Below are 26,365 nucleotides of genomic sequence, written 5' to 3' on the forward strand. Positions count from 1 at the left end.
CCGCTCTGGACACTAGGTTCCAGGTGCCTGTCACATCCCCCCAAGGAATGGTGTGGGGGGGTTGGGGGCGTGGCAGAGCTGGATGAACCAGCTGGGCCAGGCCAGCCACCCCAGTGGGGTGCAAATGACAGATCTCATCGGAGAAGGTCCTTCCAGCCGACTAGCCCCCTCCCTAAGCCTCACTGTCCACCGTGCCCAGCAGCTGCGGGGCAACATCTCCCTGGACACCCACCCAGTATGAGCTCTGACCTGACCATATCCTCATCTCCCGCACCCTGTGAGGTCCTCCGACCCCTGGCCCTCCTGTGCCAAAGGCCTGAGGCCCTCGGGGAGGCTGCAGGGCCATTTCCTCCCCTCTGCCGGCCCCTCCCAAGGAAGCCTGCAGGCCCACGTCCCCTGCGAGGACGACGGGATTAGAGCCAATGAAGATAAACGCTGCCCAGAAACGAGTTTAATGCTCATTGTCACAGAGGCCCAGGCAGAGTTTGGGGCCCCAGTCCAGAGATTCCAGAAAGATTCTTCACATCCAGCTCCCAGTGTTCAAGGCAGCAGACGCCTCCCAGGCCCTCGGAGGCCTTGGTCTTCACCTTGTGCACGCCCCCTCAGCACACTGTGGACACAGCAGGGTCCCCGTCAGGCCAGCCGCACTCCCCAGAGTCCAAAGCAGCTGGTCCCACCCACCAGCAGTCTGGGGCCCAAGTGCTAGAAAATCCCCTCTATTCGGGACACAGGAGGTCAGCCACCAGGACCACACTAACACTGGCTGTGGGCAAACTGCGACCCTCCCCAGGCTGAGAGGACGGGCAGCCCCCTGCCCTCTGGGGAGAGCCCTGCTGTGCCAGGCCGTCTGGCCACCCTTGCCCCTGGTTCCCCATTGTCCTCAGCCTGCTTCCCCCTGCACAGTGGGGTGACAGTGACATCCCGGGCTGCCATGAGCGCAGAAGTACGTCAACCCTGCAGGTGCAGCCTGGCACCTGGTCGTACCCAGCACTCAACCCAGGGGAGCTGCTGACCTTAGCGGGCGGCGTGCTCCCCAGGCCCAAGCTCACCTGGGGCGCCTCGCTGGCACAGCCCTCCGTGGGGATGCCCAGGGCCTGCAAGATGCTCTCCCGGGGGACATAGTCTCCCGGAGACTTCTGGACGAAGTGCAGCAACACTCTGTCACCACCTACAGCGGTGGGGGGGCGGTCAGGATGCCCCTGCGTGCTGGGAGGAGGGAGACACCCCTCGCTGTCCGAGACTCCACCTGGTTACCCTGACAAGGGAGCTGTTCTGGCCGCAGCCCACCCAGCACAGAGAAGACTTGACAAGGTCAGGAAGCCAGAGGAAGGGAGGCAGAGAGGGTCGGGACATGCCACCAAGTTCAGCCAGACCTTCCCAGCCCAGGATGTGACCTCGGCCCCCCATGCAACCAGGCATCGGCCTCTGACACCCCTTTCCCAACCTACCTTTGGTGACCACCAGGAGCCCTCCGCTCTGCAGCAAGTCCCCGGACAGGTTCCCCTGGATGCCAGCAGCTTTGGCCTGGAAGGAGGGAGGCGGGTCCGGGTCAGCCCTACAGGGAAGCCCCACCACCTCAAGTCCCACCCGTCCTTGGCCATCACAAACCTTGAGGGCCACATCGCGCACGGGCTTCCCCAGGGCGGCTGGCAGGATGCTCAGGCTGTTGTACCTGTGAAGACACAGCTGGCTAGTCCGGGCCCCGGCTCTTCGGCGAAGACTTGCCCAGCAATTCTATCCCCAGTCTCTACAAGACACACCCACCAGATTCTCACAAGCATCTCACCAGGGACTCGGGGCGGGGGGGGGGGGGGGGGGGGAGCGGCATGGGGCAGCCAGCCTGGGGGCCGGTAGGCCTGGGGCCCCGCAGAAGATTTGGGGAGTGTGGGCTGGCCCCCCCCGCTGGGTGAGCCCAGAGATCTGAGTCAGCTGGGCACCACTAGTCAGGCCAGGCAGCCAGCCGACGACACAGGCACCCGAGGTGGCCGGAAAGGGGGTAGATCTTGGGTGAGAGGCCTAACCAACAGCCGTAATGGACACCCAGCACCCAAGAAAGAGTCCTTAGAAGGACCGACCGAGCAGTGGATGCCCCCAGAGCCTCATGCCCAGGAAGAGGGCAGCAGGGGGAAGAGGAATGAGAAGAGGCGGCTGCCCCGCCCGCTCACCGCTTGAAGCCCAGCTCCTTGTAGAAGCGCTTGCTCTCATCCAGGTAGAGCTCTGGAAAGCAGACGCCACAGGTGTGCACTCACCCCCCCCCCCCCCGGGCTCACCTGGCTGCATCCAGCCCCCCGCTCCCCTGGCTTGCCCACCCAGGACGTAGGAGCAGAGGACTGAGTGTCCCCACTGTTAGCGGAGGGGCAGAGGCCCAGAGGTGGCAGAAAAGGGAGGCACGGGGCTCGCCTGGACTCTGCCACCGGTCCCAGGGCTCTGGGAGAGCATATCCTGAGTGCCAGGGAGAGGGGTCTAGCAGGGTGGGCTCCTGTCCCAGCCGTACTCCTTCAGGCTCCTGGGAAGGCGGGGTCTTGCTGCAACCCAGTAGAGACCCTTGGGGATTCGAGGCCAGCATCACCGCTGGGCCCTGCCTCTTTCCAAGGTGGGAGGGACATCGTGCCTGAGGGACACAGCTAGGGGCAACAGGCGGAGAGCCCCGGAGACATGACTGGAGCTCCAGGATACAGAAGGGTCAGGCCTGGGCAAGGAGGGGATGGCCACTGCCCTGAGCTTGGGAAGGGTCTCAAGGTAGCTGGTGGGGCTACAGTGGGAGGAGGGGAGGGGAGCACAAGCACCTCCCGCGAAGTAGCCGCCTTCCAGGAACTCCTGCAGGCCCAGGGCCTCGGGCCCCACGCCCACCAGACGCACGCCGTGCTGGTCCAGTAGCCCCCTGAGGCTGCTGAGGTCCCGGGCGATCCAGCGACACACCGAGCAGCCGAAGCGCCGCAGGCCAGCCACCACGCACGCCTGCTCCAGCCACAGACTCCGCAGCTCCACTGCCTGCGCGGGGCGGGCGAGGGGCGCCGATGGACCACCTCCCACGCGCGTCCGTGCCCCCAGCCCCGCACCGCGCAAGCCCGGACTGCGCCCCCAGCCCCGCACCGCGCAAGCCCGGACTGCGCCCCCAGCCCCACGACCCGAAGCCCGCCGCGCATGCCACTGCCAGGGCGCCTGGGCTGGTGCCAGGGGCCCACCCACCGCCCTGCGCTCGTCCGGCCTCACCTCCCCGGTCACCGCATGCTTCAGGACACACGCGCCCACGCGGGCAAGGTCCACCGCGCTCATGTCCACTTGCCACCGTGCTCTTCGGCTGCGCGACCGGCTCCCAGCCGGCTTGGCCACGCCCCGCCCGTGTCCCGCCCCGCTGCGGCTTCTCGTCCAGGCCGCGCCCCCAGGTCACCTCTCCGCTGCCGGCCCCTCCCCCAGACGCCCGCTCCGCTGCCGGCCCCGCCCCCAGGCCGCCTCTCCTCTGCCGGCCCCGCCCCCAGGCGCCCGCTCCTCTGCCGGCCCCGCCCCCAGGCCGCCTCTCCTCCGCCGGCCCCGCCCCCAGGCGCCCGCTCCTCTGCCGGCCCCGCCCCCAGGCCGCCTCTCCTCTGCCGGCCCCGCCCCCAGGCGCCCCCTCCTCTGCCGGCCCCGCCCCCAGGCCGCCTCTCCTCTGCCGGCCCCGCCCCCAGGCCGCCTCTCCGCTGCCGCCCACAGCAGCGGCCCGGGCGGCGCTTTGTCACTTGTTTTGCATATGCATAAGCCTGTCGGCCAATGGCGTCGCTGCGCTGGCTGCCGGAGAAGCTGGGCCGTTGGGCAGCGGCCACGTGGTGCGCCTGCGCACAGCGCTGCCCCACGTGGGGGCGGGCTCCGTTTTGCCCCGCCAGGTGCAGAGCCGGAGGGCGACCGGAGTCCCCTGATCCTAGGTCCCGAGTTTGGGGTCCGGGGCGGGCGGGAAGGCGGGAGCGCGAGCGGGACAGCGGCTACCTAGTGCCCGGTTTGCAGGGCAGGGTTAATGTGAGTGCGGTGAGCACTCGAGTCCCTGCTCTGGGGCCCGGGCCTCGTCCTATAGGCAGAGGAGCCCAAGGGCTTAGCATTTACCCTTATCTTATTTCAGCTTTAAAATCCACGCGAATGCTTCGCTTTCTCAATTAGATATCTGCGTTGGCTTTAATCATAATGCTGGTAATTTCTTAAAGCAAAATCTTCTTTTAGCCCCCAGACTTTGGGTAAAATAGACCTGAAAGAAGTAAGAGCAGTTTACTACGTGCTTTGCGACTTTGTTTATTACTCACCACAGTCTTGTGGCACCTGTGATCACCCGGTTTTACCGCTAAAGGCCCGAGACATTGGCGTGAGAAATGAAGCCAAGACTTAGCCCGGATAACGGGACACGCAGATCTGTCTGGGCCCCAGCCCTCAGCCTCACTCCCCAGGTCCCACGGAGAGCCCCTGGACCAGGCTGGAGACCTCGGAGTCTCCCAGGTTTGGGAGAGTCATTTAAGGCGTTAAACGTGTGGTAGGTGGTGTTCATCATCCTGTAGACTATTTTGTTTAGTAAGCAATCAGGTAATTGGTAAGAGGCACTTTCACGGCAACAGAAAATAGAGTAATGGTTAGAGCAAAGTATAAACCCGGTGTCTGAGTCTTGCGTGCTGCCAGTGAGATTTGCAGATGTCAAGCTTGGAGTGGGAACAGGCAGGAATCAGATGGATTTGTCTGGTTTGTAACCCAAATGCCTCCGGAGGTCCTTGTGAATGGCCCACCGAGCAACGGGCACAAAGATTGTATGTGAGCCTCATGGCAGTTTCTGTGAAGTTTCCCTCCAGGTGTCCAGCTTTGGCAAAACAACAGACACTGAAAGGCAGCCAGAAGCAGAGTTTAACGTCTGCAAAGATGTGAAACATAATTTTTCTCTCCCAAATCACCCTTATTTCCAGAGATAGCCAAATCAAGACTAATTTGTTTGTAGACCGAGTCCAATGTTAGCAAACTTGGCCTAATTATTGACACAAGCTCAGCAAGAAGAGCAGATTGATAATATAAATCTTTTCAACGTTTTTTTTTTTTTTTTTTTTTTTTTTATTTATTTTTGGGACAGAGAGAGACAGAGCATGAACGGGGGAGGGGCAGAGAGAGAGGGAGACACAGAATCGGAAACAGGCTCCAGGCTCCGAGCCATCAGCCCAGAGCCTGACGCGGGGCTCGAACTCACGGACCGCGAGATCGTGACCTGGCTGAAGTCGGACGCTTAACCGACTGCGCCACCCAGGCGCCCCAGATAATATAAATCTTTTAAAGTTTGCTGTGCTGGAACTTTTTATAGGAAATCTCAGCTGAACTTCCGGTAACCTCCCAAGGCCGAAGCCAAGCCAAATCCTTACTATCAGACAGGCCTGCAATACCTGTAGATTTGGGTAGATTCGTCTTCACGAGGTCCCCAAGATCTCCTGAGGTTCCGGCACCTGCCAGGAAGTGACCTTCTTTGCTCGCCCGGTGAGGCTGCTGGGAACTCCAAGCAAAGTGTCAGGCCAACATTTCCGTGTTTCGTGAAGTCACCCTCAATTCCTTTAAGCTGTTTGGTCATATCTGAGTCTATGCGTCTCTCTCTGAAATAGGACTTTCCAGTTGCATTTGTTTAAAAAGTCCAAGAGGACTTTTATCATAAAGATATAAGTCTCTTTGAAGATGAAACTCATTTGGTAAATTGCAAAAGACAAATGCAGTGGACAAGGGAATTCAGTTATTTCTGCAACGTAACATTTCACCAATTAGAATGTTAAGGGATGACCGTATCATCAACACAAATTAAAACGGCAGGAATTTTATATAGTATATTTGAAGTTCTAGCACTTACCCAGGCAATACAACCTAAGATTTATCATTATTTGTTTGACAGGGCTTTCCAAGTAACTTAACATACCAAATAAACAAGCCTAATTGGTCAAAAGGACTTCATTTACAATTTAAATCTTGGGGAAGTTTGTCAAAAACTTCAGAAAATTATAAAGCACGTGCCTAGATAGGATTACAGATCATTATAAAACTTAAAACTTTATTTATTTATTTAACCAAGGTGGCAATAAGAGATTCCAAAGGCAAATATGTAGGGTTGGATAGTGGTTAGCAAAACTCAGCTCCTTTAATATTGATGAGTTTTAGTTCTTAAGTAACCAAAGACTCAATAAAGACAGAGCGTAAAAACCTTGATTTTCCAGGGAGACAAAAGAGAAAAAAACCCTTGGGCGCCTGGGTGTCTCAGTCGGTTAAGCGTCGACTTCAGCTCAGGTCATGATCTCACGGTTCGTGAGTTCAAACCCCACGTCGGGCTCTGTGCTGACAGCTCGGAGCCTGGATCCTGCTTCCGATTCTGTGTCTCCCTCTCTCTCTGCCCCTCCCCCGTTCATACTGTGTCTCTCTCTGTCTGAAAAATAAATAAACGTTAAAAAAAAATAAATAAAAATAAAATATATTTAGGGGCAAAATTAACCGTCATTTCAAGGAATCCCTTTGCCAACAATTTGCAACAGAGAGAACACGAGCTTATATGACCTTCGGTAAACCTAGGTAGAAAAATGTTCATATTTATGTTGATGACTCTAAAGACATGTCTGTCATAATCGAGCCAACAAATTAGTGCAAATGCCAAATGTGTTCCACCTGTGTGTCACCCGCTGCCGATTTTTCCCTGGGGCTCCCGTAAAGGGGGTGCCCTTCGCTCCTGGACACTGAGGAGGAGGGGCCGGTGGCCCCCGAGGCACCCAGCATGGTACAGGAGCCAGCTGTGCAGGCCGCACCCAAGGCGGTGCACAGACAGGAGGAGGGGGAGGGGAAGGGGGAAGAGGTGGGGTGCAGGAATGCTGGAAGCTGAAAAAAGCCCAGAGGACAGAGAAAGAGGCCTCCCGGTCCCCAAGCCTGTCAGCTCGGACATATGAGCGGATGCAGATTATTTTTTCGTCCACGAGCAAGTGGAAATGGGCAGTCATGCCGGACCAGAGAAGACGGGGAGCTTCCCTGAAACAAAAGGAGTTTCGGCAGCTGCTTGGGAATTTTCCATAAAGTCCCTGTCCCTGGATAGACTAACCAGAGCCAATTGGCTCCAGTTATCACACTCAATAACCCCGGGAATGAAGGAGGGAGAGGCCCCCACACACAGCTAGAATACCCTGAGTCTGTCAGGAGGAACAGTGAGAGTGTCAGAGTCCCTTTCGTTAGGGATGGCCTGTGCTTCCTCCAGCAACCTGGGGTTTTTCAGACGAGGCCTGTTTAGACAACCATCCAGTACATCAGCAGGGAGTTCATCAGCCTGGTTAGTGGCCAAACACATTCTGCAAGAGGCCCTTCGATCAGGGTCGTGATTTAGGGCCATGCAGGGCTGGACACAGGGTGCCTCAGACCATGTGCCCTGTTTCCTGCAGAAGAGATCTAACTGGTAAGTCGTACTGAAGCTTTAAAAGTCCCATTAATGGGCTATTTTTTCTTGTCTCCTCAGGAGTACTGAGGCCGTGCAGTTTGACAGAAGACCTTTTTTGAATCTTGCAATCTGAATTGATTCCAGTGGATTAAAAGGCATCCCAAGGGAGAGACCTTGGGGACCAAGGAAGAAGCCTAGAGGTTCATTACCAAGAATCCCCCCTGGCCCGACTCCCGGGTGACGTCTCGTGCGGAATATGTTACAGGTTCCTGGTGTCAAAGCGACTGGAGGGGTCCCTCAAACAAAATCACTATGATCACCGGGCAACTGAAAAGGCCCCCCTTTCCCTGACGCATTCTAGACTGCAAAATGGGTGTCTGCACATGGACCAAAACACTGAGCTGCGCCTTGCCATGAAGGCCGTGCCATTTTTCACCCATGGCAAACACCAGAAGAGCTTTATAAGGGGAAATTATCCAATTTTGTAATTTCAGTAGTCAGTAGGGGACACTGATGAAAAAATAGTAAAGAGAGAAATCCATCACAGTGTAAGCAACATTCCAGCATATGTAGACTTTTACAGCTAACTTCTCTAGGAAGCCATCCCCAGTGGGGCTTTGATTCAATCGAGTGCTAGTTTCGGCCCACCCTGAGCCTAAGTCTTGCAGCCAGAAGCGGCTAGACCAGGGATGTGGAGGGGATCACATTAGACCAATGAGGAGGAAACTTCACGTGAGAGTCTTTAAGATCAGCAGCCATCCTGGGGACTTAGGTGGCTGTCCTAACTCGCAAAAGACAACTCTATCTAAGAATAGGAATAAAGAGGGGCACCTGGGTGGGTCAGTTGGTTAAGCGTCTGACCCTTGGTTTTGGCCAAGGTCATGATCTCACAGTTTGTGAGTTTGAACCCCGATTTCTCTCTCCCTCTCTACCCCTCCTGTCTCTCTCTTGCTCTCTTTGTCTCTCACAAAATAAACATTAAAAATTTAAAAAAAAAAAAAAAAAAAAAGAATAGGAACAAAGAGAGGGCATCGAGTTTCTGGGTCTTATTACCATTCCGGCCAGGGGACTAACTTCCAGCTTCCTCCTCCCTGTAGAGCAGCCATTGGCTAGAGGATTGCAGCCTGAGCAATTGACACGAAAGTGTCCCAATAAGAAGGAGTGACTGACTACATACTTTTTAATTACTGAGGGTTATGGACAGTGCAGTCTCTAAGGAATTTGGAAGCAAGGCTTTCAGGACCTTGAGGGGCTAGCTGGTGTTAAGATAAGGTTACTTTTAGCCTGTAATAAGACATAAATATTAAGGCACTAATGCAGCCATGAATTCCTCGAGGAAGGTCACCTTTGGCATGTTTCAGGTGTCTGTCAGTGGGCAGCAAGCTGTAAGGAGATTTTAATTTAAGCCACATTTCCCTTGCCTTTGTTTCCCTCATCAGCATAGGGTTAGTTTTTCTTGGTAGTTGTCTTATTCCTTTAAAATATAATTGTTTTTCATTATTTGAGTTTCAATTCTGTTTTACAGGTTTGCATCGGACCCTTGTTGATTAGATCCTTTGTTAGCCTTAAAAAATTACACTGCCAGTTACTTTACCAGCAAAAAAATGGTTTTGTTTGGGAATAGCAGAGAATTGCAATCCAGGATGCAATTGCAGACAACAACGCAGAGGAAAGCCCGGAGGAGGTTCCTTCACAGAGCACAGAGGGAGCTCGGATAGGCTGTTAACTTCGCTGGAATAAGACAGAGCTTGAAGTGTAGTGGCTTCTCATTGGCTGGCCTGTAACAGTCTCTCATTGGCTGAGCTGTGAGAGGCTCTCATTGTATAGCTTGTGACTGTTTCTCATTGGCTGGGCTGCTAGCCTATGACTGTTTCTCATTGGCTGGGCTGTGACTGTTTCTCACTGGCTGAGCTGTGAGAGTCTCTCATCGGCTGGACTGTTGCTGGGTAGTAGGAAGCTTTCCTTCCTCCCACTGAGGCAGTGAATTGTAGCATCCTCCTGCAAGGCCGGCCTTCTCCTGCGGGGTGCTGCCCGGGTCAAGGAGAGTTCTAGGATGTGACCACCAGGGCACTTGTCCACTGTCCGCCACACCTGGACCTGGAGTTCTGAAAGATGCGTGAAGACTGCCTGCGTGCCTGGTAAGACCTCCTGATCAGGGTCCGGGACGCCCACCGAGACCCGGACTGCTCTCCTGCCTCCTGGCCCCTGGGCAGGGGAGCCCCATGGGTCACAGTGCCGGGTTCGGCAAGAAGCCCCCTCCCCTGGGCACCAGGACCCCTGCCCTCAGAACCCAGAGCTGTGTGATGAGAGCACACTGACCGAGGACATGGGGTTCAGTGTCCCTCCCCCACCCCCAGCACTGGAAACCAGCCCACATGGGGCTCCTTGTGCCCTGGAGGGAAGCATGGGGCCGGTGAAGAGCTACCCAGGAAGTGAGCCAAGGGTGGGGTGAGCCGTAGGGGAGGCTGCTGACCTAGGGGCCCTGAGGTCCATGGAAGAGAGCCGTCAGGGGAAGGGAAGGGCTCGGGACCCCGCCAGGGACTGAGAGAGCAGGGGGGCATGGACCCTGGTTCCCCAAGGTTGAGGTGCAGCTCCAACATCAGGGCTCCTTCAAGGAGATACCTGCCTGTCCCCACCCCCCACCCCCAGTTCACCTGCAGAGAAAGGACCCACCAGGCCAGCAAGGCCCCAGCCTCCTGCTGGCCAGAGGGAAGGGAGCTGGTAGCAGAAAACAGCTCCTCCCGATGGACGCAGGGTTGCTGGCCCGAGTGGCCCTGCTCCGCTCCCTCGAGACACTGGGCGGAGGCAGGAGCCGAGGGGATAGAGGTGGAGGCAGAGACAGACGCAGGGGTGAAGTGGTCACGGGGGTGGGGTTTGCAGAGGGGGAGCAGGCTCAGGCCTTCGGGGGGCAGCCACTGAGGGCTCGGGGCCGTGTGCGCTGCAGGAGAAGGGAGGGACGGGGGTGGGGGGCCTTGCGAGGGCTGGGAGGTGGGCCCGGCAGCCAGGATCTGGTGATGCTGTGTGTTGAGTCCCTCTGAGCAGGGACCAGCCTGTGCTAACCTGTCCCATGGCTTCCCTCTGGAAACCTCTAACTCATTCAACCCCCGGACTGGCAAAGGGGGGGCCGCTCTCAGCACAAAATAAACACATCAGTTAAAGAGCCCGTGAATGCCTGTATCCTCCTGTATTTCTGAGCTCCTGTCTGAGGCTCTGGGTTGGTCTCTGGGATCCTATGGGCATCTTCTCCATGGCAGTGTTTCTAAAAAAAACAGGGGGGGGGGCGCCTGGGTGGCTCAGTCAGTTGAGCGACCGACTTCGGCTCAGGTCATGATCTCACGGTTTGTGAGTTCGAGCCTTGAGTCGGGCTCTGTGCTGACGGCTCAGAGCCCGGGGCCTGCTTCGGATTCTGTGTCCCCCTCTCTCTCTGCCCCTCCCCGACTCATGCTCTGTCTCTGTCTCAGAAATAAATAAACATAAAAAAAAAAAAAAAAAAAAGGTGCCTAATAGAAAATAGAATCAGGGCAAAAAACATCCCGAAAGACAAGAAAAAAGGCTAAAATGGCCCAGTGAGGGGTCGGAGCCGGTCCATTGCACGTGCTGTCTGTAACCATGTGTTCTGGGAGATGTTACCTCTTGAATTCTATGGTGCTTTCGAAGGTTCTGACACACCCGTGATGTGCAAACGTCTCACTGGAGAGCTAGCACCTCGCTAACGCTCTGGGTGGGATTTATAGTCTCCTTGGTGAGCTTGGCCGGCAGCCTGCACAGGTGAACCCGAGGGCACCCCGGGCCTGGGGTGCTGGTCCAGAGGCACTGGGGGCTTCTGCTGATCCTTACTGCCCCATCTGGTGCTGTTTAGGGGCTGGGATGAGGCCCTGTGGCCTGGTGGCCCCGGTGGCCGCGGGCAGGCAGGAAAGTGACCTGAGAGGACTCGGACGTAACCCCCAGGGGGACCTTCTGGGGGCGCTTTGGGCTGATGCACACTGAGTGGCCGCATCGAACGTTGTATGAAGGGAGGTTTCACGGTGAGCCTGTCACTCCCGAGGCCCTGGCTCGGGCCAGCCGTTCTAGGAGCAGCCTGGTGGTTTTGACGGAGAATGCTCTGGAAGCCGGTGTGTGGGTTGCTGAGCTCCTTGGATCCTCGGGAGACAGAGCAGGGGCTGTGCGTCAGAAACGAGTCAAACAGCGTCTTGTAAGACAAATCTGGGACAACGTGTGCCTCAAAATAATGACGGTCATGTATCAGAATCCGCTGTCGAAGTAGGAAGCACGGGCCACCGTAGGGCCCGCAGGGGAAGCGCTTCGTCCACGGACGCTAACTCACTAGTGCACGAGGGGGAGTCACATCCCCGACTGGAAACCCTCCCAATCACTTTTCAGGCAAAAATCGTCAGGGCGCTGGGGGGCTCAGTCGGATAAGCGTCTGACTTCAGCCCAGGTCGCGATCTCGCGGTTCGTGGGTTCGAGCCCCATGTTGGGCTCTGTGCTGACAACTCAGAGCCTTCTTGGGATTCTCTCTCTCCCTCTCTCTATGTCCCTCCCCCACACTCGCTGACTCTCTCTCTCTCTCTCTCTCTCTCTCAAAAATAAATAACCGTTAAAAAAATTTTTAATAAAAAAAATCTTTTAAATCATCAGTGGATGAAAGTTTTGGGAAAACAGGAGGTTTACATACTCTCAAAGCATCCTTCCAAAATATACTTTTTAACGAGAAATTAAAAAGCAATTTTGTATTTGTTAAACAAACACCTCCAATTTAGAAATCACTTGCAAACGTGACAGTCATGTGTCGTGCCACATTCGTGGTCCCTCCAGTGTCGCCGCAGCTGTGAGGTAGGTGCGGGCAGGCCCATCCTACAGATGAGCTAGCCGAGGCCCAGAGGGGCTGGGAGTGAGCGGGGCTTGGAGCCGAGAGTGGCGGTGTCCTCACAGGGCTGGGTCTACACGTGGACAGCACAGAGGTGGCAGGGAGGCGGGCCCCCGCGAAGTTGATGGGAGGCGTGTGAGGTCCCCGAGCCCCCTGAGCGTCGGCCGGTATCCCTCTGCTGTGTCGAGTCTGAGGGCCCACAGTCTGCCCTCGGGGGCCTGGCGGCTTCGAGCGGGCACAGCCCGAGATGTCTCAGACGTCTGCCTCCTAGAGCCGTCGATCGGTGGGCTGGTCCCTCCCGGGAAACACGGATGCCGTCTCCTCCAAAGCCACTGTGGTGACGTCCGGCGGGGCCTGCGGGACCTGGGTGGACACGGCACGCCCTTCTGTGTCGCGATGGGGAATTTCCACACGAAGACCCGCCTGTACTGGGCCCTGCCCGTGGGCCTTGTGTTCGGGGTCTTCCTGGCTTTCTAAGGCGAGGAGGTGGCTTGGCCTGAAGGACCCAGGCCCCTCAGAGAACCGGGAGCCCCACCCACCCCGACGGCATCACCTCCAGTGGGTGGGGGCTGGGGAATGGTCCATAATACCTGTAAGAGTCTCCCCTTGGCGGGTCCCCCTGCAAAACAGAGACCCTGTGTCACATAGAGTCCACTCAGCATTGGGGGTTGGGGGGACCCAAGCTCCTGACTTCTCTCTGTGTGGCCTGCCCTGAGAGAAGGACCCTCCGGGAGACAGGCTGGACCCGTGCGGACTTGTCCGCCAGGGAACCCAGGACCCGTGACAGCGTGGGGGCACTTCCTTTCTGAGCCTTCAGCTGCCACACCCTGTCCCTAACGCGCCCCGATGTGATGGTCATCCAGGGAAAGGGAGTGGACACTTCACAGGGAAGGGTCCCCCGGGAAACAGGCACCCCTGAGTCTGGTGAGAAAGAACACCGGCCACCGGGCGGCCCGCTCAGAGCCCGGGACCCTGAGGCCTGCCTGCGGCCTGGGGACCCTGGGGTGAGGGCCCAGCACGGACTAGCCGACAGTAGCCTGAGAAGGTGGCTGACCTTCCCCGCTTGGACTCCTTGCCGAGCGCCCGCTCCCTGCTGGAGGCCAGAGCCGGGTCTGCGGGGCCGGGGCCTGGCCCAGATACGGCAGGGCAGATACGCGGGCAGGGACCGAGCGAGTGTGCGAATGATGTGAGGCCTCTCGGGGGGACCCAGCCCTGCCCACGGCTCCTGCTGACCTCCCCCCAGCGCACCTGCTGGGGCCCTGAGCCCTGATGGGACCACACCCCCTTGCTTACCAGGTGACCGTCTGGTTTTCATCCTTTTCCTCAGTAGCCAGACGACTATGGGTATTATGCCACCAAGCAGAAGTACGGAAAAGGTCAAGCCCACAAAAAGAGAAAGGCTCCAGGAGGAGCACTTGACATCGGAGCTGCTGGTCCCAGCATTTAAAAGGCTCTGAAAAGGGCCGTTGCACCTAGGAGACAGCAGTGTGGGGGCCTGATGCTCACTCGGCCTGGGGGCGGGGGGTGTCCCCGAGGCGCCGCCAGGCTCCGCGAGGTGGAGGCAACCGCCCCGTGGCAAGGCGCTCGGCGGCTCTGGGTGTGAACTCGGGTCCCTCTGCCTTTCCAGGCCTCGCTGCTACGGGAAAACGGGTTGGGGGAGAGGGCCGGGGAGAGGCAGCAAGACAGAGAGGCACGGGGTTGGAGGAGACAGGGCAGAGAGAGCCCTGGTCAGGGGGGCACGACCCTTAGAGCCGGCATGGCAGACAGACGGACAGACCCGAGGGAGGCAGGATGTCGCCCGCCAGCAGCCACATCTGGTCACCCCAGGCCCCCCACCCCCCTCCACCCAGGGACACTGTGAGGGCCCGGGTTAGCTCTGGGCTCTGGGGATGGTCGCAGGAAGAATGGAGCCCTCACTTTGAGAACCTCCCTGACTCCAGATTCGCTGGGAGCCCCATGGCCCTGATATCTGGGGACACTCCAGAACCACAGGGGACTGGGAATCTGGCGGCAGCATCCCTCCAGACCTGCCCCAGGGAAGAAGGTCCGTCCTTGGCCTCCAGGAAGCTAGCATCTACTGACTTTCAGTTCTCGGCTAATGTGATGGGGTGTGTGAGCCCCAGAGTCCAGGCAGGGGCTCTCCCGGAGGCTGGCGCACGATAGGGAACAGCAGGGTGGGGCCTCATCTGCCAGGGGAGCTGGAGGAGCCCCTCCCAGGGACACTGGGCTGAGACCACCCCGGGATCATCTACCTGGTCCAGGGCTGGCACTCCTCCAGGGTCCCACTGGGCGAGAAGGTCTCTGGAGGGCAGTCCTCACACACCCTGTCCTGCCACTCGGTGCCTGAGAAATGACAGGGCCAGGCAGAGAGGACGCAAGGGATCAGGCCAGCGGGGCAGCTGGGCTCCCCCAACCCTGGGCTTGGGTCTGGGGTCCGCCTCTTAGAGGGTGCTGGGGACCAGGAGGCCGGCTGCCCGCAGTCTGCAGCTCACCTCTCTGCTGTACCCTCTGGCCAGGTCTGCAGGCGGTGTGGGGACGGCACTCCGCACAGTCGTCCCCCGACTCACTAACGCAGAAGTGGCCCTGGTCACAGACGCACACGGTGTTCTCTGTTCTGGAGCACTGTCGCCTGGTCACCAGGCCCATGGCTGGGACCCAAGAGAAGGAGCTAAGAGCAGCTGCCGCGGGCAGTGCTGAGCGCCCCGTCCCAGGAGGAGGCCAAGCAGAGGCCCGGACAGCACCGCGGGCCTGACGGCTCCCGCCTGGGGACGGGTTGGCGACAGGCCCCCAGCCCAGCGGCGCAGCCTGGTGCGTGTGTCTGGGGCCAGCTCTGCTCCCGCCGGAGGTCCCGCCAGGCGCACTCCCCGCTCAGCCTGAACCCAGCACCTGCCGGGGAGCCGGCCTGGTGGGGAAACGGAGATTGGCGGCAGCAGGCGCACACAGGAAGTAGGAACCACAGTCAGCCACCGGCCCCAGCCCCGGGGCAGTCCCAGGAAGCAGGACCCGCCCCGCAACACCCACACCTGAAGACCCCGCCCCTCAGGCAGTCTATCAGGCTAGTCAGATGGCAGCGACAGACCAGTGAGAGCCCCCTCCCCCAGCTGGCAGTTGGGGGGAGGGGGGCGGGGATAGCGCTGGGCCTGGGCTCACCCCTGCACCCCTGCTGAGGGGCAGCCTCTGTGCCTCTGCACCCCAACCTCAGCCCCATAAGACGGGTGTTTTGTTCAGCGGCATCGCAGGATCTGTGGGTGAGCCCGAGGCTCCCAGCCCCTGACCCCACCTGGCTGGACCCAAATGCATTCCAGCCTCCACCTGTGCCCCTGTCTTTCCTCCTGGGGTCCCTCCACCCCAGACCACCTGGCAGGAAGAAGGTGAGGGTCAGAGCGCTGAGCCGCGAGTAGGGCCCGCCGCGGCGTGGTGTGGAGGCTGGGGGGGTCGCGAGAACCCGCACGCTGCGGGTGGGCGAGGTCCAGACCCTCAGGACCCGTGCGCGGGGCAAGCAGTACGGGACCCTGGGGCTCCATCAGGGCTGGCCTCAGGCTCAGGTGTCCATGTGACCGACGCGGTCCCTGAGCTCTGGAGGGCCTGGCTAACGGGGTTACAAAGGCACTGACCCCACTCCGGGGAGAGACAGGGGTGGACAGAGGCCCAAGGCTCCCTGAAGGATGTGCCTGCAGACCTCTGCTCCGGAGGCAGACCGGCCTGGCCCAGCACCTGGTCCGGTGACGTGGGCACGCCCCCCACAGCGGGATATGGGACGGGACAGAGGCGGGTAGCGGTTGGGGCCAGTGTTCTTACCTGGGTCACACACACGGCACTGAAGACACTCGCTCAGGCCATTGAGGTGGGCCGTGTAGGTCCCCGGGTCGCAGGGGACGCACAGCGTGCCGGTCAGCTCCCCGCAGGCCTCCTGCACCCGGTAACCTGCACCCCAGAGGCTCCGTGTCACTGGGGCCTGGGGAGGGCCCTGCGGGGGCTCACGCGTCCTGCCACCCGGAGGCCCCCAGCAGGTGTGACCACACCCCCAGGACCGAAGGGCACCCGAGCTGCTCCCCACGCCACACACGGTGCCCTGCTGCCTCTCACCAGCGAGCCTGCTCGGGGGCGGGGAGGAATGCTCTGGAAGGAGGTGTGGGCATGGCCCAGCTCCTGGCCATGAATGGGCTGGCTGGGGCCCTCGGGCCCCATCCCTGTGCAGGAAGGGACCCCAGGGTCTCGGGAAGAAGAGTGGAAGAGGGGCTGAGGGGGCTTCACCCGCCCCTGCCTGTCTCCCTGCCCCCAGGCCTGCACGTACCTGGGCCGCACTTCGGGCAGCACTCGGCCCCTACCGGATACTCCTCCTCTTTGCATGGGGCCGCGGCCAAGGAGCAGCGCAGGGGCCCCAGGAGGAGCAGGTACAGAGTCTGTGGAGACAGGGCACAGCTGGGGAGGCAAGGGGGGAGCTGCCAGGGCTGTCCCCGGGGCCCCGGGCTCACCCCCTGTGAAATGTGGGGGCAGCAGCCCTTGGGGAACCGCACGGACAGAGCAGGGACGCCCTGAGGAGTCACAGGCCGCGCAGGGGGGGCAGGCGGCTCTGGGCAGGGGGTGGGGAGGAGGGCTATCTGGGGGGCTCCGGTTCCCGGGCTGACTCAGCCCACAGCCACGGGGGGCCCTCCTGAGGAGTAACTCCCCGGGGGGCTAGCCGCCAGCCGGGCCAAGTCCCGGATCCCGCCCTCTCTGCACAAACAAGGACTTTATCACCGGGCACTGGGCTGTGGCCGGTGGGTGGGAGGGAGGAGTCCGTTGCTGGAATCCTGCTTTCCAGGGGCAGCGCCCTCTAGTGGGGGCGGGGGGTGCTGGCCCTGAGGCCCAGGAAAGTGTGGCGGGGGAAGGTGGTCGGAGGGGAACACTGCTGCTTGAGGGGGATGGCTTCCTGCCAGTCTCTTCACCAACCGCTGGTAGCAGGGGCCGAGTGCCGGGGCCTGAGTCAGCCCAAGAGCTAGGGCAGCTGGGGAACAAAAGCCTACAGGAGACAGGAAGTGGCTGTGGCCCAGGGCAGGTCCCCGGAGAGGGCTGGGACACACACACACACACACACACACGCACGCACACACACGCACACACACGCACGGGCTCAGAGGACTCACCAGGCTCATGTCATCAGCCTTGGGTGCCCGGCTCCAGGGGGGCGGCCCCCAGCCTCAGAGAGGCTCTGTGCTCCCCCTCAGGACCCTTCATTCCCCAGCCGCGGCCCCAGGACCCCTGTCAGCAGATTCGACTTGCGCTCAGCCCAGCCCGGAACCAGCCCTTTCGAAAGTAAAAGAAAAGCTGTTGTGGGCCAATGAGGAGGCGTGTCGTTTCTTAGAACTTTCCTAACTGCCGCGGGGAGCAGGGACTGGAGCCCACAGTGGAGGCTGGAGTGGGGTGCAGGAGATGGGAGGTGACCAGGCTCGAGTGATGAGGTTTTTGGGGTGACAGTGGGGTTCGCGGCCAAGAAAGAATTCTTGAAGCCGTCTTTGGTGCATAAAAGGTGATTTTAGTAAAGACGGGGACCTGACCCCTGGGCAGGAAGAGCTGCCCCGGATTCAGGAGGAGACACTGGGCTCACAGCCAGCCCGGAGTCTGGAGTCAGGGGAGGTGAAGTCCAGGGGAAGTTTCCAGTGAGACTTTCACATGCTAAAGACTCCCCGGGTCCTGGAGGCCTGGCTGCTGTCAGGCTAAGGTTGTTTTCCCAGTGGGGATTTTGTTCCGCCGGCCTAAGTATCTCTCCGTGGGCTGCAGGTTAGAAGGAAATTTAGTTCTATCTGCCGTTGTCCCCACATCACCATGGAGGGCGACGGAGACTCGGGTCCTGCAGGACTGTGACCTCTGTCGGCTAACCCTTTCCTGTGGCATTGGGCAGCCGGGGGAGTGTAAAGGAGTATCACACACATGCCACCTGGGGGCAGGGGGTGCGGCCTGTCAGCCCCCTCATCAAGAGCAGAAGTAGAGGGGAGGAGGGGAGGGGTGTGCAAAGGCCGGAGGCAGGGCCACAGGGGCAGAGCCTGGGTGCCTTCCTCCTGCCTGCGCGCTGAGCGCGCCCTAAGTTCTGGCTGGGCAAGTTCCCCCTGCCCCTCCCCGGTCCGTTAGCAGCCCCCCTTGAGTTTCCTACAAAGGTGGGTGTCCTCCCCCCAGCGTCTACCTGCCCTTCCTCCTCACCGCTCTGCCACCCAGGGAGCCAGCTCGCCCCTTCCCTGCAACACCGGCACCGAGGCCACAAAAGGAGTCTTCCTGGTTTCCTGTCCCCTGTCTCAGCTTCTGCTGAAGCAGGGTGACCGTCCACTCGGTCCCCTCCGTCCCCTCCGAAGGAACCCGTCTCCCACACAGGGCCCTGCAGGGCACATCCACTCCTCCACCGGGGACTGGGGTTCCTGCTTTCCATGTGCGTATTTCTGAGCACAGCTCTGCAGAAGGGTGTCTCCCCAGACCGCTGGAGCCTGGGTGTAGGGGGGAGCCCCCTGAGTCTCCCGTGGGGATGAGAGAGGGAGGCCACGCTTTGCTTTCCCTGAGCCCACCCACTGTGTCCACACCTCACCTGTCCCTGGGAAGAGGCTGGGCTGATTCATTCTTGTTCCCATTTAACAGATAGATAGATGGGCTTGGAAAGCAACAGGTCTGGCCCAGGGTCTCTTGGTTTTCTTTCTTTTTTTTTAATATTAAAAAAAATTGTTTTAATGTTTATTTATTATTGAGAGAGAGAGAGAGAGACAGTGTGAGCAGAGGAGGGGCAGGGAGAGAGGGAGACACAGAATCCGAAGCAGGCTCCAGGCTCCGAGCCGTCAGCACAGAGCCCGACGCGGGGCTCGAACTCACGGACCGCGAGATCGTGACCTGAGCTGAAGTCGGATGCTCAACCACCTCAGTCACCCAGGTGCCCCTCTTTCTTTTCTTTTTTAATTTATTTTTGAGGGAGACAGCGCGAGCAGAGGAGGGGCAGAGAGAGGGGAGACAGAGGATCGAAAGCGGGCTCTGTGCTTACAGCAGCGAGCCCATGCGGGGCTCGAACCCATGAACTGTGAGATCATGACCTAAGCCCAAGTTGGGTGCTCAACCAACAGAGCCACCCAGGCGCCCCGGGCCCAGGGTCTCTTGGGTGCACACCGTGCTGGGACCCAAACCCCAACTTCCCGTCCAGAAGGGGCCCTCCCCACCCTGGCTTCCCAGCATCATGGCTGCCCCTGAAGCCGGTGGATGTGTGGACAGCTTAGGGGTGGGGGACCACCGCATGCCCGGTGCCCTAAGAGGCCAGCGGGGGGCTGGTGCGAGGCACCCGGTGGTTAGCCCCCACCCCACCCCCACTGGCGCCTCGAATGGGAAGTATCTTGGGGAGTCTCCCCTGGAGCCCCAAGGCTCTCACATTGCTTCAGCCCGTGGTCTTGTGACAGGCATGACAACTGACTTCCCTCGTCTCTGAGGCTGCAAATCAATGAGACCCATCCCGGCCCCGATGTCCAGCTCCACAGGCCCCGGGTAGGTCCCCATCACCAGACCCAGGAACCACGCCCTCCACTGAGCTGATCGCTGGTCTCCCAGCCCAGACTGACCTTGGCACCAATGTCCCTGGGGTCACTATCTCTTCCATTTCTCAGGGGACACTGAGGAGGACAGCCTGGGTGCCGGGAAAGGAAGCGGGCAGGGGTGAAGTCACAGGGATGGGGTGGGGGCTGCCGCTGTCCTGTTGTCAAAAGCCTCCCAGCGCTCAGAAGCGGGGTCCACCTCTGATCACCATCCCCCAGGACGGCATCCTCCAAGGCTGGGGCCGGGGAGTGTCAGGTGGGACCCAGGGGCTGGGGAGCCCCCGCGAAGCCCCCCGTGAGCACAGGCTCGGCTCGCAGCCCTGAGGGGCTGTTGGAGGGAGCCCCCACCCGGACAGTCACCACAGGTCCCCTAACTGTCATCGGGAGCGCACCAGGACTGCTATATTTCTTCTTGGTTTCAACTCCATCACTGGAAATCATCTTACAAAGAAATCACCGAACAGGTCGGGTCACACGTTGGCGTGTGACGTTTGTTTTAACGGACACTCCCCAGCCTCTGGGACCCGGGCCGGGCAGGGAGGGGAGGGCTGAGCACCGTGTCCTCACGGGAGCCGGTCGCAACAGGGTTAACTGGGTGCCACATGCCAGCCGAGGCTCGTGGTTCCAAAGGTGTGGAAGCGGAGAGGTTAGGCGGCCTGTCCAGGGCCACTGGGGCACAGCGCGTCCGCGGCAGCGCTGTGCTCGAACCCCCAGCCTGACTCCACGTTGGGCCTCCGGGGTCTCCCGGCCTCCGGGGTCTCCCAGCCGCCGCGGTCTCCCAGCCACCGTGGCCACCGCAGAGCCGGGCAGTGGGTCGGCAGGGAACTCAAGACGTCCGTCCTACGTGCACCGGGCTGAACTACCTGGGCAAGGACGGCCCCAGAGACAGTCTGGACCTGCCCGTCCTTGTTCAGAGGCTGGGGACGTGGCTGATGCTCGCGGGGCTTGCTGGCTCTCCCCCAGCGTGCCCAGGCCGACCCGACGCCCGTGGGAGGGAAGAGCCCATGTGGGCAGAGTCCCGGAGCAAGGCAGGAGGACGTGGTCCTGTGTGCCTCCGACCTTGGACCCCGCCTGTGCGTGACGGCCGGGCTCTGCAGGGGGCACGCTGACGCCCAAGCATGTGGAGAGGCTGGGACTCCAGGGGTGGCGGTGGGGGCCGCTCTCCTGCTCATCGCTCGGGAAAAGCCCCAGGCCTCAGTCACCGTTGTCAATTAAGCCCGGGCGCCAGGCGGCCCGCTGTTTTCTCCTTCTCCCTCAGCTGGCCAGCCGCCCCCCTGCTCTGTGGCCGCAGCACCAGGAGACCTGGGGGGCGATGCAGAGGACACAGGAGAGGAGCCCCTGACCTCACGTTCCTTCTTGTGAGGGTGCCTCTGGAATGTCTGCCTCCCTCACGGGACCCCGTCCTCGCAGAACCAGCCCTGGCGTCTGGGGCTGCAGGTCTCCCCTGTCCCCTTTCTGCTCTCCCTGCCTGCAGCGCCCCCAGATGAATGCTCTCTTTCTGCAGTGGTGATCACGGTCCCCCAGGACAACCGGCCCTGCCCCTGAGGCCAGGTGGGGGCTTGGGAGGCCCCGGGAGACAGCCACCAGTACAGGCCATGTCCCCACACCGGAAGCCTGCTAGAGGGTACCTCCATGCTGCTATTCATGTGGGCGTGTACACCCTCCTGCCTGTAGGCCATCTGGGGGTTTCCAACGAAGGGGAAGGGGCACCCTCCACTCAGCCCTCATTTGCATCGGGAATGTTCTAGAATGTTCTAGGAACCCCAGCAGCACACAGGGGCCTCAGAGCACGCTCAAGGTAGGGTTGCTCAAGCTGGCAACCACTGTGCCTCCTGTCACACCCCCACTGACCTTCCAACTCCTGCCATGCTCCTCAGGATAGGGGTGGCTAAGGGTCCCGCTGGCAGCCACCAATGCCCTCATGGTCACTACCTAATTCCATTTCTAAGGGACCCTGGGGAGGAGATCCTGGGCAGCAGGGAAGGACCAGGCAGGGGCACCTGATTCATCATTGAGGAGGTGAGACAGAAGGAGGAGGCTGGAGACAGGGCCCTCCGCTCCCCTGTTGCTGGCTGTCACCTGCCGGGTGTGGCCCTCCCCTTCCTCAGTGCTAGGCACCCAGGAATCAGCATGTCTGTGGCTCCCACACCCCATCTTTCCTGGGAGATGAGGTGGAGCCCACCCCCCAGGCGTCTCCTCCCATAACCCCCTGAGACCTGGGTCCTGGGACCCCCGCCCCTCCCCCGTCTCAGCCGGAGCCTGTGCCCAGAGACCCACAGGGCTCACGCCGGGTGCCTGTTCGGGCGCACCCCGAGGGCCCTGCCCGGGCCAGGCTGCCTGTTCCCTCTGCATCACCGTGACCTCCCGGTCAGGACACTGCACAGGGACTCTGGGAATCCCCCAATCACATTTCCCCTTTCTTCTTGAGACAGAGATCTCCAGGGTCTCTGGAGGGTAGGAGAGAGGTGGTGTGAACCACGGTGCTTGAGCCGGACTCCAGAGAGGGGGAGGCGGGGGCATCCTGACGCTCCACTACAGAAGCTCCCCCACCTCTCCCCTGCATTCTGGCCACCCTCAGCGTCCCCTGCTCTGTGCGAGCCCCAGGCTGGACAATGTGCTCACAGGCAAAGCAGCCTGGTCCTCGACCTCCTGGGGCTCAGGGTCTCAGGAGGGAGCCACATCTAAAAGCCAGAAAAAGAGGGGCGCCTGGGTGGCTCAGTCGGTGAAGTGGCCGACTTCGGCTCAGGTCACGATCTCGCAGTTTGTGAGTTCGAGCCCCGCGTGGGGCTCTGTGGTGACAGCTCAGAGCCTGGAGCTGCTTCGGATTCTGTGTCTCCCTCTCTCTCTCTGCCCCTCCCCTACCCTCTCTCTCTCTCTCTCTCTCAAAAATAAATAAACATTGAAAAAAATTTTAATAAATAAAAATAAAAGCCAGAAATAGAATCATGTGGTGAGCACCCACTTGGGCAGGGGTTGGGCAGGGGCCAGGTGGGGCTCTGAAGGATGAATACGAGCCCTGGTGGGGGGCGAGGTAGGGAAGCGCGTCTCTGAGAAAGAACCTAAGATAGGTTGGGCCATGCAGCTGGGAAGCACCTGGCGTCCGCTGTCGGTGAGGCAGGGGGGCTGGCCACGGGTGCTGGCCGAGTCCCGGTCCTACACAGAGACAGGAGATTCTGGTACGTCCTGTGCTGTGAAGGCTGTGCAGTGTTCCAGCTGGTGTGCAGGGTGGACCGAGGGGACAGGCGCTTGACGAGGAGGCTCCAGTGGTTGTCCAGGTGGGAACTGGGGGGGAGGGGGGTAGGCTGCAGAGCTGGAGGGTGCCGCGAGAGGGACGTGGGTGATGCCCAGAGGCAGGGAGCCTCCAGGGGTCACGGTCATGGTGTGGAGGAGGGTGAATGGAACGCACTGCGGGGCCTCACGCCTGCGGCAGAGGGAAGGACAAGGGGGTGAGGGCTCAGCTGAGGGCCAGAGGGTGCTCGGGTGGCCTGGGACTTCCCAGAGGTCGAGGGGAAGAACTGGGAGGCTGTCCTCTGCCCAGACGCCTGTCCCCCCACCCCCAGCTCCAGAGCCAGCTGCTGACCCCCATCTGCCTGCGTCCCAGGCCTGGTGTGCCCAGCACCCCCGCCCCACTCCTCCCCGGCACTGGGAAGGGCCTTCTCCTCCCCCCCAAAACCAGACCCCTGGGAGTGGCTGTGCTCCACTCTTCACAGCCCCACACCCTACGCCCCGCCCCTTCTGGGCTTGGAGACACTGCTCGGAACATCCTCACCCCTCCCTCCCCAGGCACACAGCACCACCCGCAGCCCTGTCTCTGCTGCCCAGGCTGGGGCACCGTTTCCAGCTCTAACTCGGGCTGGGTTTGCCCCTCCCCACACCCTCTGGTGCCTCTGACCAGAGCCCCTCAGTGCCCTGCGCAGTCAGGCCCTGGCTGCCTCTCCAACTCCTCACCCGCGCCCCCTGCCCCCTCCCTATCCTCCAGCTGCACTGACCCTCAGGTCCCACATATTCCAAGTCCTCGAGTCCTGGAGCCTCATGCTCAGTCACCCCCCACGGCTCCTCCTGGGCCCCGCAGGAAGGACAGCAGTTCACCTGCACCGTGTCCCTGGTGCAGGCCTCATGCTCACCGCAGCCCTGTGCTGAACAGTGTCGGCACCCTGGGGACCATCGCTTTACAGACAAGGAAACCGAGGCAGACAGCAGGCCAGGCAAGGAGGCCCCACAGCTCTGGAGGAGCCAGCGAGCGCGGGCAGAGGAAGCGTTCCCAGCCTGGTCACCACTCGGCACCGCCTCTCGGCTTTCAGCTCAGGGAGAGAGCTCTGGAAGGCGGAGGGCTCCCCTGTTTCTGTTCCGTTCAGAATCGGACAATCTGGGCCCCGAGCGGAGCATGACTGGCACTCGGGTGGGGGTCGGGGGGAGCTTCAGGCAGCTGCACCTGACATCTTGGGGACCTGAAGCATCCTGAGGCTCACGGTCGTGCTGAGGGAGAGGCCAGTGCCGCCAGAGCCATGGTGGGATGGCCATTCTGGAACAGGTGGCTCTAACCTGGAGGAAGTGGGTCGGGGGGCCCGGGCCAGGGGTGGGCTCACATCGGGCAGTCACTGGGGCTGTCAAGACCGCATGCCCCGGGTGGGCGGCTCAAACAACACACTTCCATGTCTCCCAGTTCTGGAGGAGGGAAGTCCGAGATCAAGGCGCCAGCGAGGGGGTTCTGAGGCCTCTCTCCCCGGACGGTGGACACTGCCGTGTCCCTGGGCCCCCACACCGCCCTCCTCTGTGCACACGCGGCGAGAGAGACCTCGGATGTCTCCTCCTCCGAAGGACACCGGACCTGTGGGGTCAGGCTCTGCCCTTATGACCTCATATGACCCTAACGACCCCCTGAAAGCCTTGTGTCCAAATGCAGTCAAGTTCGAGTCAGGGCTTCAACTCAAGAATTTGGGGGGCACACAGTTCAGGGCAGTTTCCAAGCATATTTGAGTTCCTGGGGACAGGGAGCTGTGTCCCCAGCGCCTGGCACAAATGCCCCAGGCACACGTGAGGTGGAGGAGAGCCGCCGCCCGAAGAGAGCTGGCCCACACCGGGAGACGGGCTTGCGCTCTCCTGCTGCATCACGTGACGTCGTGGTGTGTCGGCATCCACAAGGACACGGACCGGGTGTGCGCTCAGACAAAACAGAATCACTGTCAGGCCACGACAAGACCGGCTAATCCTGGCGGCTGGTCTCACGCACCGCCCCTGCCTTGATCCAGGCTGCTCACGACGGCGGCGAGGGGCGTTAAAACCCCCGGTCCCGGAGGTCCCTGCTCCTGGCCGCACTCAGGCGCAGCACAGCCCAGACCCGGTCCCGCCGACCAGCGCCCGCGGGAGGGTCCCTGGCTGTCACAGGCAATCCCCCGACCTCACGGCTCGGGCATGCGCCTGGCAGTCCGGCTGCAGGACCACGACCGGTGTTCTCGTTCTTCTGGTCGAGGGGCCACAAGAGGCAAGAAGCACGGTTTCTCAGGCTAGCGCTGGTCACCTGGAGGGAACTCCGGCAGGCCGGTCCCGACAGCCACACGCAGACGGCCGCCAGCACCTAGGGCGTGCATGAAAACAACTCGTTCCCGCGCCCCGAGAAACGTCAGGCATCTTTCCGCTGGGGGCGTGGGGACAGCTCCCCCGAAGGGCCAACTTCCGCTTTCTGCTTTGTTCTCTTCTGCACCGTGTGGGTTTCACTTCTGCAAGAAAAAAGCTGAGTGAGAGATGTAGCGGCATTCACGGCGGGGGAAGGCTGGGCCACCAGGCCAGCCTCAAGGGAGCCCACGCTTTCCCCAGAAGAGACGTCTTCCGGACAGTCAGGACGGTTCCGGTCTGCCGCACACTCCACACCCCACCTCCTCTCCAGCCCCCGCACTCCCTGCCGTCCAGCCCTCAGCCCTGCACCGAGGGGTTCGGAGACGAATCAGGTGCAGGTCCTGCCGGCAGGGGTCGCCTCCAGGGCCTGCACGCCCGTGTTCACAGCAGCATTATTCACACGGCCCCGGGTGCCTGTCACACATGAACGGACCCATCAGGGGAGTGTCACTGGAGCTGGGACGTGCGCTGCGGCACGGCTGACCTAAAGGATCCCGTGCTCGGTGAACTAAGCCGGTCACGAGGACAGAGTCCCCCTGGATCCACTGGCACGAGGGGCCTGGCGTCACCGAGTGCCTGGAGAGAGTGGGCCCCAGGGTCTGGGGGTGGGGGGAGCGTCAGTCCGGGAAGATGGAAAGTTCTGGAGATGGACGGTGGGCCTGGCCTCAGTGTGGATGTGCTTAATGCCCCCGAGCTGTGCACTTACCAATGGTTAGGACGGCAAATCTTACGTATATTTCGCCACAATTTTTTAAAAGCAAATCAAGAAAATTGTAAAAAGAAAGACGGAGGGATCCTTGTGTTGACTGAACGTGCTGTATCGGGACCATGTCGGCCGTAAACCCCGAACATAGTTTTGTAAGACGTTACCCACGGGGGACGTCAGGCAAAGGGCGCACGGAGTCTGTATGATTTCTTACAGTTCCTGTGAATTACATCAAAATAAACAGAGATGCGCCCTGA

General features: G+C 60.6%; 2 protein-coding genes and 1 long non-coding RNA gene across 7 annotated transcripts; 1 reads left to right on the plus strand and 2 right to left on the minus strand.

Annotated features, from left to right (window-relative positions):
• Positions 1-438: 438 nt before the first annotated feature.
• PRXL2B (peroxiredoxin like 2B) lies at positions 439-3,353 on the minus strand. 2 transcript variants are annotated; one of them, XM_058719381.1, is made up of 7 exons: positions 3,214-3,351; positions 2,787-2,991; positions 2,166-2,217; positions 1,609-1,672; positions 1,449-1,524; positions 1,050-1,168; positions 439-610 (listed from the first exon to the last, which is right to left on the minus strand). In XM_058719381.1, the coding sequence occupies exons 1-7, from the start codon at positions 3,274-3,276 to the stop codon at positions 584-586; spliced, it is 606 nt and encodes a 201-aa protein (XP_058575364.1). In that variant the 5' UTR covers positions 3,277-3,351; the 3' UTR covers positions 439-583. The 2 variants fall into 2 exon arrangements, with proteins under 2 accessions (XP_058575364.1, XP_058575365.1); XM_058719382.1 differs by lacking the exon at positions 439-610 and having other exon boundaries at positions 1,080-1,206; positions 3,214-3,353.
• Positions 3,354-3,818: 465 nt separating this feature from the next.
• Positions 3,819-26,365, plus strand: LOC131505613 (uncharacterized). Its single transcript, XR_009258488.1, has 3 exons — positions 3,819-3,990; positions 7,466-9,525; positions 24,461-26,365. It is a non-coding gene; the product is annotated as an uncharacterized LOC131505613 (long non-coding RNA).
• On the minus strand, positions 11,979-17,540 carry TNFRSF14 (TNF receptor superfamily member 14). Of its 4 annotated transcripts, XM_058719384.1 has the most exons (8): positions 17,381-17,540; positions 16,549-16,657; positions 16,053-16,178; positions 14,747-14,902; positions 14,507-14,597; positions 13,548-13,726; positions 12,845-12,873; positions 12,388-12,617 (listed from the first exon to the last, which is right to left on the minus strand). In XM_058719384.1, exons 1-8 carry the CDS (start codon positions 17,387-17,389, stop codon positions 12,522-12,524), a joined length of 795 nt encoding a protein of 264 aa, XP_058575367.1. In that variant the 5' UTR covers positions 17,390-17,540; the 3' UTR covers positions 12,388-12,521. The 4 variants fall into 4 exon arrangements, with proteins under 4 accessions (XP_058575366.1, XP_058575368.1, XP_058575367.1 ...); XM_058719383.1 differs by lacking the exon at positions 13,548-13,726 and having other exon boundaries at positions 11,979-12,617; XM_058719386.1 differs by lacking the exon at positions 14,747-14,902.

The sequence above is a fragment of the Neofelis nebulosa genome, chromosome 2, assembly GCF_028018385.1.
Source record: "Neofelis nebulosa isolate mNeoNeb1 chromosome 2, mNeoNeb1.pri, whole genome shotgun sequence".
In the NCBI taxonomy this organism is placed as follows: domain Eukaryota; kingdom Metazoa; phylum Chordata; class Mammalia; order Carnivora; family Felidae; genus Neofelis; species Neofelis nebulosa.